General features: G+C 33.0%; 1 protein-coding gene across 1 annotated transcript in view; it reads left to right on the top strand.

The window, feature by feature from the left end:
- LOC150098133 (NBAS subunit of NRZ tethering complex-like) overlaps positions 1 to 12,805 on the top strand; it is a 1,063,858-nt gene that overhangs the window by 125,067 nt on the left and 925,986 nt on the right. The window contains exon 8 of the mRNA XM_090406267.1: positions 3,027 to 3,083. Within this exon, the coding sequence (XP_090262393.1) occupies positions 3,027 to 3,083 (57 nt within the window). The remainder of the gene's footprint in view (positions 1 to 3,026; positions 3,084 to 12,805) is intronic.

Genomic DNA, 12,805 nt, shown 5'->3' on the forward strand with positions numbered 1-12,805 from the left:
TGAGGAAGTGGTGGAGAAGATTCCGAGGTGAGCAATCAACATGGTGAGTGGTCTGTGTAATGTTCCTTATGAGGATGGATTGAGGGTGTGTGGACTGCAGAAGTTGATTGATAAGAAAAAAAAAAAAGAGAGGATATGATAAACATTTGAGTTGTTTTAAAGGGTTTTATAGGATTGATGCAGGGGAAATGCTTCAATGCCTGGATAGAGGATGCAGAACCAAGAAGCCATCCTTGGAAGTTGAGTAAAAGTTTGGTTAGTAGTGGTGTGAGGATTAGATTTTTTGCTTTGCAGTTGTGAATGAATGGAATGGATTTTCAGAGTCATTTGTTAGTGCTTTGTTAATGGGTTCAAGGAAGGGTATGATAGTTTGAGTCTCCCACAATGAGTGTTTGGACCTCGTGGATTTAAAAGTATGATAATATTAATAATCTGGAAGGATGAATCTTTTTCCACTGGCTACATCCAAAGGATTCTGAAAGTAGCCAGTAGTGACTTATGGATGTGAAACTTGGAACTTAAAGAAGTCTGATAGGAAAAGGATAGCTGCTTTTCAGATGTGGTATTACAGAAGACTGTTGAGGATGTGATATACTGAAAAGTGGACAAATGGAATGGTGATAGAAAGGATCAGTAGAACTTTAAGATTCCTTAGGAATATTGACAAAAGAAATTTTGAAATACTTTGGGCACATTGAAAGGATGGAAAGAGGACTTCTCAATCAATAACAGAAGGTAAAGTCCCTGGAAAAAGCGGAAGTGATAGTCCCTCAGCGAGATGGATAGATAGTGTCTAGTTTTTTGAGAGTTGAAGCCTCCAGAAAAGCATACAACAGAACCACCTGGTGTGGCACATGAATTTTTTTATATTTTTTTTTGAAAGAATAGCAAGAAAAATACCCAGAGGAAGACAAATATTTACATAGATTGATACAGTGCCTTAGAAGACAGAAATATAAGATCTGATAATATTGGAGTCTTGAGAGATAATTTGGAGGATTGCCAATTGGAAGTTAGTAATGATGTTACTTTTTTCATGTTGTGCTATCATAATATCCCGTACCGCAGTGCTTCCCAACCTTTTTCACGTCATGGCACACCTCACAAGCATAAATAATTTCACGGCACACCTCACAAGCATAAATAATTTCACGACACACTATGAAGGAACATTTTTCTACTAACATGATTAATTTCTTCTATTTTATACAGGGATTCAATTAATAAGATTTTTCTTTCAAATAATTTTGCATTATAATACATAAACATTCATGTGGCTCTAGTTTTTTGAGAGTTGAAGCCTCCAGAAAAGCATACAACAGAACCACCTGGTGTGGCACATGAATTTTTTAAAATTTTTTTTGCCAGAATAGCAAGAAAAATACCCGGAGGAAGACAAATATTTACATAGATTGATACATAAATTCTGTATAGTTTTTGTTCCATATGTAAAGTATGAAAGTTATTTTAATATGTCTAGTGTGCATGTTCCATTAAAGCTGTTAATTATCATTGTTTTAGACTTCTGAGGTTTAAGCACTGCAATCTGTCTTCATTATCATGAAGAATGTCTTCATCTTCCTAGTCCATATTTCATATGGATACAAGCAGTTAGTTTATTTATTTTCATCCAAAATTTTTGTGATTTCAGGTCTTAATTAAAATTCATTCCTTTGAGCCTGTTGAAATTCCTTTCCCATCTGATTTCTTGCCTTCAGTTAATTTTCACTAATTTCAAACTCAATTTTACACTTTTCCCACATTTTATCATTTTTTTTTTATTTTATTTATTTTTTATGTTCATGTATATCCAAATTGCAGAGTGCGTTTATAGTTCTTCACTCTTAAAATTGACTGCACTGTTTAGAGTGTTGTGTACATCTTACTTCATCTCCATATGGTATTTTAACTAAGTAGTATGATTCAGTAAATTTTTATCCCAGTTTATAACAAAATTTAATACAAATGGTTTGTATTGAATTTTGTTATAAATGTGTTGTATTAGATACAGAGATGTTCAGACTTTGTTAAAATTTTCACAAAACATATTTAGCTTTATTAGTTAATTCATAAGGTTGCAGTGACGTGTGGCCTTATGAATTAACGTGTGCTCAACAGATCTTTTGTATTCTCATGATGAGTATGAGAATACTCATCATGAGAATTGACAACAAATACACTTCCATTTTGGATAAGCTATAAGTTTGAACACAATTAGTATGACTAAACTGTGCTTGATTCATTTTTTTATCCAAGAACTGAGTCATATTTTACTTGACCTGAGGATTTGTTAATGGGATCAGCTCTAATAATAAGGAGAAGAGATTACAAATGATGAAACTGGTAATTAGTTTACGGAATTAACAACGCATATAAAGTATATTAATTAAAGGTAACTTTAATGAATAACTTCTATATTTCGGCAACATCACATTGCCATCTTCAGGAACATAAAGATATGGTATGTGCACTCAGGAACTAACACAAAGCAAATGAGGAAGAAAGCAAGAAACTAATATTGTTCCTAAAGTCCTAATGGTGCCCTCTTGCGGGCTAATTTGGTAGTCTTGGCAGTTGGGCTGAAGTTCTCATAATGAAAGTCTCCCAAATTTGGGGCAGTTTCATGCACCCAAATTTGTTGAGGTTAGGAACGTAGAAATATAGAAGTTATTCATTAAAGTTACCTTTAATTAATATACTTTATATGCGTTGTTAATTCCGTAAACTAATTACCAGTTATGTCTAACCAACGTATAAGTCTTGCTACTAGAATACAAATAATGAAATATATAAAAACTGTAAAATACATTCACCGTAAAATATTTTTATTTTTCAGATTAATTTTTTTAATCATTTTACTGATTAAAAAAACGTATGGTGTGTTTGAATCATTGATAGTATTTTACACAATTTATCACGATGAAAGTTGTTAGAGGAAATGCATGCAGGTGTGTGTGTGTGAGAGAGAAATTGATTACAGTATTCATTTTATAGTTCAATTTGGCAGCATGTTTTGTTTCTTACAGGTCATTTGAATTTTTGGTGGTATCATTTAAAGGAAAACTTGAGAGTTATCTTGTAAGGTAAATACTATTTTGCTTTTATTATATTTAATTTATTATGTTGAAAAAAAGACTGATGGATGGGTTATTACTTACACTGAAATTCTGAAAAAAAAAACAGGCTGCATTTTTTATGGTAGTTGTAAGTCTTGATTGTTAAGAAATTTTTTCATCTTGCATATTAACCTTTTTTGTGAAAATGAAATTTATGATTTGGGCACTTGCTACGAGTAGTTGTATTTTATATTGTGATTTGGATTTAAAAAAAAAAAAAAAAAACGAAAAACAGTAATCTTCCTTAAACTTATTCATTGAAACATAGAAGATGAAAAATTGCAAAAGAAACAAAAGTATATTTTGTATAGCACAATATGTGTGTGTGTGTAACATGTAACTTTTAATTAAATCACAACTTGCTCACACATGGCACTATTTTGCTACTGACTTTTTACGTCTGTGGTTATTGATGTGTGAGCATGCGCATGCATGCATGCATGCAGTAATATATTTATCCAACTTCACTGGGAAAGCAGTTTTTTGTTCGCTGATCTGAAGTTTTTTGGTTTCATCAGAACTTCATCATTCCAACAGTTTGAAAAAAAAAAAAAAAAAAAGTAGTAAATAACCACACAAACTGCACAAAGTTACTTTGTCATGATGTTTTTTTTTTTTTTTTTTGCAAGTGAACAAAAAAAAGCTAGCCATTAGAAGATTCCTGAAGCAGGAAGAAACAGTTATTACAACAAACTGTAAACTAAAACAGTTTCACTTGCTATTTTTAGTCAGCTTTGATGGCCATTGTTTTCCCAAACTGCTTGTAATTTTCTCCCTTCCAATCAAATGGAGAATATCACTTCTGCTCCCATTAAAAAAAAAAGAAAAATTCAGTAAACAGGTAATGGTGTCCATTGTGCTCTGGAAATTTCATTGAACTCATCTGCTAGCTTCCAAAGAGTTAAGACAAAATAATAAAAGATTGCCAATAATTTTACAGGTAACTAAAATGAAAATTGTGTTCAATGAATTAGGAGTATCCACAAATTGTTAGGTTAGAGCTCCATGGCTTGTTCATTTTATTTCTTGTGGTATTTTCTTGTTTTTGCTATCACATTAAGCAATTAGTTTTGTCTCTCTTACCAATCTTACCATATAAATAAACATGTTTTTTGTTGGGTATTTCACTTTTATAAAAGTATCATGTCACTTCAAATTGGAAGACTGAACTTCCTTCAACTAGTTATTCATTTTACTGCAATGTATTCATCATGCTGATTTTGAGCAGTGTTCTTTGCCCATGCCAATGGTGCTAGTTTAAACAATAATAATGTTATTAATTACTTGGATGTAGTGCACAGTTTAACAGTGTGCATGTATTCTATTCCTGTTAAGCCAAGTAACTGCAAACAAAAGTTACATAGCAAACAGATCGATGTTTACCATTCCTCACTAAACTATTTTGTTAACTTGTGTTGTATTGTAAAATCTCTTATGGTGAAACAAAGAAATTTTTTTTCACCTATATTGATTTTACATAGGTCATAAAATATGTAAAATTAGAAGTGTATATAACCTGCTTTAATGTATTGAACTTTGTATTATATTGTGAAAATAACTGAATGTTGAACTACAAGTATATGTAACTAAAAGGATTAGACAGGATTATGCTAGTGAGCTGGAGGTGAACAATAAGCTGTAAGGTCACTGAAATATAGGAGTTTTGCCACCAAGACCTAAAGTAAGTGTATGTGACGTCAGGGTGCTTCCAGAAAATCCGGAAAGTTTGGATGATAAGACGAGGGATGTCGAATGATATAAAACACTGTGATTGTCGGGCAAAAGGGCTTTTTTTCGAATGTTTCTGGAGTCTTGAGAGGAGAGGAGTAGGTAGTCCCTTGAGGAGTTGTCCGGGAGATCTTGGGAAGTTTGCTGGTAGGTACCCCCAGTGCAAGGGGAGAATCAGGAGAGGCCATATTCAAAGGAACCTTCTGAGATGTTCTTCGATGAAAGTACTGACCCACGAGCAAGCTGATATATTCTGCAACCAGAGCAGTTCCTAACATTGCCGAAGAACTATATTACTTTTTCAAGGGAGAGAACTTTGCAAGACAACCATCGAATAGTACCCGATTGCAGCAGTTTCACAAGAATGAGGGAGGAACCAGCAGAACTCACCCATACCCCTCAAAAACCTAGGAATTTACAAGATATTGAGAGCTAGTAAGTAGATTGCTCTATGTTAATGTCCAAGATTGTTTGTGTAGATAATCGATGCTAGTCCTGTTTAATCAATTGTAGTACTTAGCAAAGAAGTTAGAGAGCCGAGCATTAGTCTGTATGTGCATAAATGAATGGTATAAGTTTTTATATTGCTTGTGTTAACTAATGCAAAGAAAGTGTCTTAAATTCTATAAAATTGAATGCAAGGCTTTGCCTGCTAAAGACCTTTCACATGTTAAATAAGTTGAGTGTGAGATTTCTTTGTTTAATGTCTCAAGTGATTAGCTTTACTTCATAAATTGTGATTCAAGCACATGATATATGCCTATTGCTGTTTGTAAAATATTTGTCTTAGTTAAAATAAACATGTTTAGTTTTATAAATAGCTTTCCTGATCTTTGTTATCCAATGCACTGTCTGACAAAAAACTAATTGGACCTGTGTGATCAAGGTAAAATAACCACCATGACTGTACAATTCAGAGTTGCTTGAGATTAATGAACAAAGGGCTCTTATATATGCTAACAGATAGATTCTCATGTTAGTAAAGAATAAAAAATTTGCATAGTCCTTGATGGCACAGTTGTTAACTAATATAAATTTTTCAAGGGCTATTAAACATGAATATTGGCATTCTAAATTGAGGATTTCTCCTTAAATAGACGTTTTCCTTATTTCTTGACACTAGCATGTATAAGGAAATATACCTTATGATGTTGGGGGGGGAGTAAGTTAAGCAGATTACAAGCGGACTAAGGTCAAGTATTAGTATCAGACGTTAGTTTTAAGATTAGAACATCTTGGGCAAGAATAGAGGTTACCGTCTCAGAAGGATCTTAACATAAGCTCAAGCAGACAGAGATATCGGTGTAAGGGCAGGACTCATTAAAGAGTAACTTGAAAACAAAGATGATTAAAATAATAAATAAATATTACAGTATCATATATAATATCATGCAGAACTTTGAGTGTTATAAATAGAAACATTTTTTCATCAAGGCTAAGCTGTATCAATATGCAGAAGTAGGAATGCTATAGTTGGTGTCAATAACAATTACGATAAAATATCAGTGACCTGATATTTTATCGTAATTGTTACACTGAAAGAAAGCACTTAACTACAAATTTGCCAAGGGCACAAGTAACCATGCTATGCTACTATCGATATGCACTTCATTTCTAAAATTTGTTTCTAATTAGAAACAAATTAATTAAACAAAAAATGAACACAAATCAAAAATTGCTGATTTTTAGGTATGCTACTTAAACGTGTTCCAATGGATCCACCATATTTAAGATAATTGCACAAAGTTATTTACAGTAATCTCTATAAGAAAATAGAGGTATCATTTTTTCCATGCAGCTGAAATGACAGTGGATGGCTTCAGAATGGTGACACTTGAATTAAATTCATGTGAACTATCATACTTCGGATAATGGAAAAAACAAATGAAAAATTTAGAATTATGGAGCCTTTTTAAAAGAACAATGAAAATGGCACAAGCCAAGAAATTGTATAATAAATGTTTCCCGTACTATTGGTCACTCCTGCATATACCACAGTCAACTTGTGAAATCTGTCATACTGTCCTAAAACGACTGTTTCTTAAGCTACAATTGATAACTATTTACTGAATGGCAATAAGTGAGATTTTTCAAATTGTAGAACTAGGAAGATTTCTAGAAGTAGTGCAAGGTTGTGCTGAATAAGAACAAGAACTGTTTTTTTCTATTATAATTAGAGAATGAGTGAGTGACGCATAAATGGAAATAGAGTGTGAATAGATTTACGATAGATGTGGTGCAAGCAGAGCAAATGTTCCATGATGAATCTGTGGATACAAAGGAGTAGGGTGACCAACTTTAGCAATTTGCAAATGGAACATATTTTCTCTGTATGTGGAGGAGTCCATGCTGGACACATGGATATTCAGCTTGATTTAATCAGAATTGTTTGTTCAATAAAGGGCCATAATTTGGCTAAAGCATTTGATAGGATACTACATAAAATGGGACTTTTGTAATCATCGACTCTTGAGGAATAAAGACTTGTTTCTTTCCTACAAAATTCATGAAGTTTTTCAAATAGTTTTGTGCTGTTTCCCAAGTTTTGTCTTCAGCATATTCATTCTCATTGCCTTTGTTTCCTTCTTTCAGGTTTTTTGGTAGTGGATTAGCGCTATTCACAGATTCAATTGTCTCTTCATTGGTAAGAGTTTGCATGTGACATTTTCTCATGTTGTCACTCTGTATCTAATTGTGCAATATTTTGCCCCTTACCTTCAGAATGCTTGCCTTCTTAACATAAGCAAGGAAAATTTTGTCTTTTTTTTTTTTTGGAAATTTATTTTCTTTAAAACCCTCAAATTCATTGTCTTCTGAAACAACGTCCATTGTGTGGATGATGTGTTCTCCATTTGCCTGCATGGCCTGAAAAAGTCTCAGAGGAAAAGAAAGATGTAGGTGGATTAATATAGTCAAAAGTGCCCTTATTTAGTTATTCACATGTAACATCATTTGATACGGTAAGGTCACTCCTATACCTCATTGGGTTTTTGGAGTGAAGACCTGCTAGAAGAAGTGGTAGGGTCACAGATACCTTTTCTACAGACTTAGTAGGACAATCACAAATATCCATGCTCCTAGGATTTGAACCCAAAGCCTCTTGGCTGGAAGCGGATATGCCAACCACTGGGCCAAACAGGCCAGCAGGTCTAGAAGACAGAAATATAAGTTAATATTGCAGTGCTGACAAGTGATAGAGTAATCTGGAAGAAAATGTTGACAGGATATTAAAACTATGTTGTACTGTTATATCCTGTCACCCCTTAATGGTAAATATTAAGATTAAGATATTCGTGATGATTCTGTGTAAATGTTTTAGAAGCCCAATTAATATTAATGTTGACTTTGTGTAATGCAGCGCATGCAGAACTTCAGTTTTCATTGTTGATCTAGTGCTGGATTAAATCTGCTTGATAAAATATTTTTATTGGCAGAATAATTTGAAATAATTTTGATAACAATTCCTCATAATATTGATTTGAAATTATAATTCTTTCCTTTATTATTGAAATTTAAGTAAATTTGATATATGGAGTAATTAAAATTTATCCAGTCATTTCATTTGGACCTTTTAATTACAAAATTATGCCCTCAGTATAATTGATTGTTATGATAATTAATATTGCAGTGCAATTGTAGTGATGCAATTATTATGAAATATATTCTTAATATATTTCATAATATATTTGGAGTGGAACACGTAAAACCTTATTTTAAATGTGATTTAAAGACAGATTGTGAACCTATAGTATGCTAATCACATGGATGTATTAAGGTTTTTTTTTATATAATTTTTTTTAAACTATTGTTCATTTATTTTTACATAATTTATAAACCTTGCTCTAGAGATGAAATGTGGATGTTTTTTGAACCATGTCATGCTTCTAGTAAGTGGGGGTGGTGGACTCATGTTTGGAGATGATAGTTATCTCCTGTTGTCTCATACAGGAGTAGCAGTATTTCTCCTGGAAACTTTTTCGTCTTCCAGAACAGGCCAACTCGCCAGAAGTGCATATGCAATTAACAGATATAATACACTGGTCTCATAGACATAGTTGACTTGGTGGAGTTCCAGAACATCATCACCTATTCATGAAAATCCATGCCTATGACAGGATTCATGTATGCAGCCTGTTAGTGAGAGAGCAGCTAACTGCTTGACCAACTGGAAGTTTATTTTGCACTTGGTTAGACTATAATAAATTTAGTTTAATCCTTTATCCAAGTATAAGCAAATAAAGTTTGCGCCTGAACATATCTTCTAATAACATCTGTGTATCGTTAATTTTCACACATCAAAACCTTTCAACATTTGGAAAAGGGAATACCTCTATTTATGACTGGTCATAAAAATTACCTGCAAGCAGATTATAACAATGGGCGGCCTATCCTCTGTTCTCAAAACTGAAAGAAATAACATCTGTGTAGCAAATGTCAGTGACCAAGCGGCATATGTTAGTGAGAGAGCAGCTAACTGCTTGACCAACTGGAAGTTTATTTTGCACTTCGTTAGACTACAATAAATTTAGTTTAATCCTTTATCCAAGTATAAGCAAATAAAGTTTGCGCCTGAACATATCTTCTAATAACATCTGTGTATCGTTAATTTTCACACATCAAAACCTTTCACCATTTGGAAAAGGGAATACCTCTATTTATGACTGGTCATAAAAATTACCTGCAAGTGGATTATAACAATGGGCGGCTTATCCTCTGTTCTCAAAACTGAAAGAAATAACATCTGTGTAGCAAATGTCAGTGACCAAGCGGCATATTTTTAAACATGGAAATATTCATGAATTATCATTAATTTTCACAAATTGAAATCTTTCAACAATCAGGAAAGAGAATACCACTTTATGACTGATCATAAAAATTGCCTGCAAGCTGATTACAACAATGGGTGGCGTATCCTCTGTTCTCAAAACTGAAAAAAATAACATCTGTATTGCAAATGTCAGTGACCAATCAGCAAGGAAGTATAAAGAAAATTTTTCCACTAAAATTAGAGATCAAGGTAGTCTAGTAATACCGAATACTTTCTTCGCAAGTTCGTATTGTAGGGTGAAAGTTTCGAAACCGTAGTGCCGTTATTTTTTAAAAGTAACAGGCCTGCAGATTTATTTAATATGAATAAGAGACAAGGGACTTTGTTTAATTTTGGTATTAAGAAATCTCTTATTGAAAGTGTTTGTGATATAACAGATAGTGAGTCATCCACCACCACCAGCCTACAAAGCGATCTCCAGGATGTACAAAAGGAGGGGAAAACTACCAGCACACAGGAGAAAAAGTCTGCATTCACTCGTAAGTACTTATAATATTATAAATTTTTGATGATCAAAATGGGATATGTCAATAAAAATCAGCACAAACCAATTTAATGATGTTGATGTTTAATTAATTATTAATTAATTATAAAAATAAGCTAAATTAACAATTAATTATTAATTAATACATTACAAAATAACCAAGGTGTTCCGTGAAAATTTCAGGATTTGTGAAGTGTTCCATCGCCGGAAAAGTTTTGGAAACCCTCCTCTAGAGCAATTCTGGAATCATGTATTCACTGCCCTGATGTATTGAAGAGTCTCAGTTGTCTAACATGCTATTAGATAGCATATGTAATGAACTTGCCACTTAGTGCATATTAAAATCATAATTTGAAATTGATATATTCAGATTATAACATGGTTTAATAAAAATTTGATGGTAAAAAAGAAAAGTCTCATGTTATAAAAGTAGTATAAGGTAGGCATTAAACAGAAATGATCTATTCTATAACTTATAAGATTACAGGAAACCAAGTACAGGTATCCCTTGATTGACGTGGCGAAATTAATTGCAGCAATCCCTTGATATATGTGGCAAGAGTTTTGAGTAACGCGCTTTTAAATTTACCACACAAAAACATGCAAGCCTCGTGGCATGAGCATGATGACGTCATTCCTCCCACGCAGCCATGCTCTCAGAGCCTGAGTGCCAGACAGTTACTTCGCAGCTACTTCAATTAAGACAGTTACTTCAATTAAGAGTGAGTGTATTACAAGCTCTAGTTCTGCTGTATGTATTTACAAATTACATTTTTTGTAAATTTTACAGCCCATTGATCATGTTGAAGAATAAGAGCAATCTCACAACTGGGCCATTAAGTAAAAAAAAAAAAGAGGAAAGTAATTACCTTAGATACAAAATTTGATATAATTAAAAGATTTAAACGTGGTGAAAGTAAAAGTAAGATCGGAAGCGAATTTGGTTTTAATGAGTCTACAGTACGGACTATTTTATCCAAAGTTGATGAGTATTGCGAGCAAGGTAAAGTTGCATTTACATCTGCAAGTATGCAATGCTCACATAACTGGAATGCTATAATGGTTGAAATGGAAGATCTGTTGATTATTTGGCTGGAAGACTGCAATGAAAAGAGAATTCCAATTAGTACCTATGATATCACGGCCAAAGCTCTAAGCCTGTTTTCAAGACTTAAAGAGACTAAATATAAAGAAGACAATTCAAAGTTCACAGCTAGCAAAGGCTGGCTTGAAAATTTTAAATCTAGGGCTGGACTAAAGAATGTGAAAATAACAGGTGAAGCTGCAAGTGCTGATGAAGATACTGCATCCACATTTCCTGCTGAGCTGCAGGAAATTATCGAAGAAAAATGATTACGATTACCACCAAATTTTCAATGTAGATGAAACTGGCCTCTATTAGAAAAAAGCCATCTAGAACTTTTATATCAAAAAAAGCAGCAGCACAGCCTGGATATATATTATCAAAAGATCGCTTAACTATTATGCTTGGAAGGAATGCTAATGGAGATTTTAAATTGTCTATTGAACTTAACCCAAGGACTTTAAAAGGATGTAACAAGAACTCTTTACCTATAATTTGGCAGGCAAATCAGAAGGCTTTGTTTATCCCAAGTCTATTCGAAGATTGGTTTATCTTGTTTTGCCTGGCAGTTGAAGCTTATTGCAAGAGAAATAACTTTCAGAGCTCTTTTGCTTTTAGATAATGCACCTGGTCATCCAAATTCTCTTAATGATCTGTGTGAGAATGTGAAAGATTTATTTTTTCCACCAAATACAACATCATCGCTGCAACCTATGTACCTGGATGTCATTGCAACTTTCAAAGACTATTTTCTTAAAAGGACATTCTCAAAGGCAGTAGAAACAACAGGAGAAAATTCAGTTAGCTCTAAGAATTATGGAAAAATTTTAACAATAAACACGCAATTGAAAACATTCATGACCCGTGGCAGCAAGTGTCTTCTAGCTGCATGAAAGCTGTTTGGAAAAATCTTTTGCCAGAATGCACTAATGACTTAGGTTGTTTTCAAAATCCTGTGAACAACGTGGTTGAAGAAATAGCTGCAATTGGTGAAGACCTTGGTTTTGATGATGTGATGTAGAAGATGTTAAAGAATTATTAGATTCAAATTCAAAAGATTTCAGTGGCAACGATCTTCTTGAAATTGAACAACACATATATGAAAACAATGAACAAATGGAATGTGAAGATGAGGTTCCAAAGGAGATAACAGTCAAAGAACTGGATGAAATATTTTCAGTTTAGAATAGCTTAAGCAGCAAGTAATGGATATGAATCCAGATGTTAATCGAAAAATGCTTGTTTGCCGAGGTCTGGAGAGTCATTTTGCTTGTTGTTGTAGAATTAATGCCTAATTTATGAATCTTATGAATTTATACATAAGATAAAAACTAAAACTGTTCAAATGACTCTTGATAACTTCTTTTGATAAAAAAATTGCAGTAACTAATGTAGATACAAGTATTTATTAAAATTTACTTTGCATTCATTTTTTATCTTTCCTAAAAGAGTATACCATCTAAAACGAATTATTAATACAGTAATCGATCATGGAAGAATTGTACTTTTTACCATTGATTATTATATTTTATTAACGCGATTTTGATATATGCGGTAACATTGAG

This window comes from Typopeltis vanoorti, chromosome 16 (genome assembly GCF_054136105.1).
Source record: "Typopeltis vanoorti isolate ZY-2024b chromosome 16, IOZ_Tvanoo_1.0, whole genome shotgun sequence".
NCBI lineage: Eukaryota > Metazoa > Arthropoda > Arachnida > Uropygi > Thelyphonidae > Typopeltis > Typopeltis vanoorti.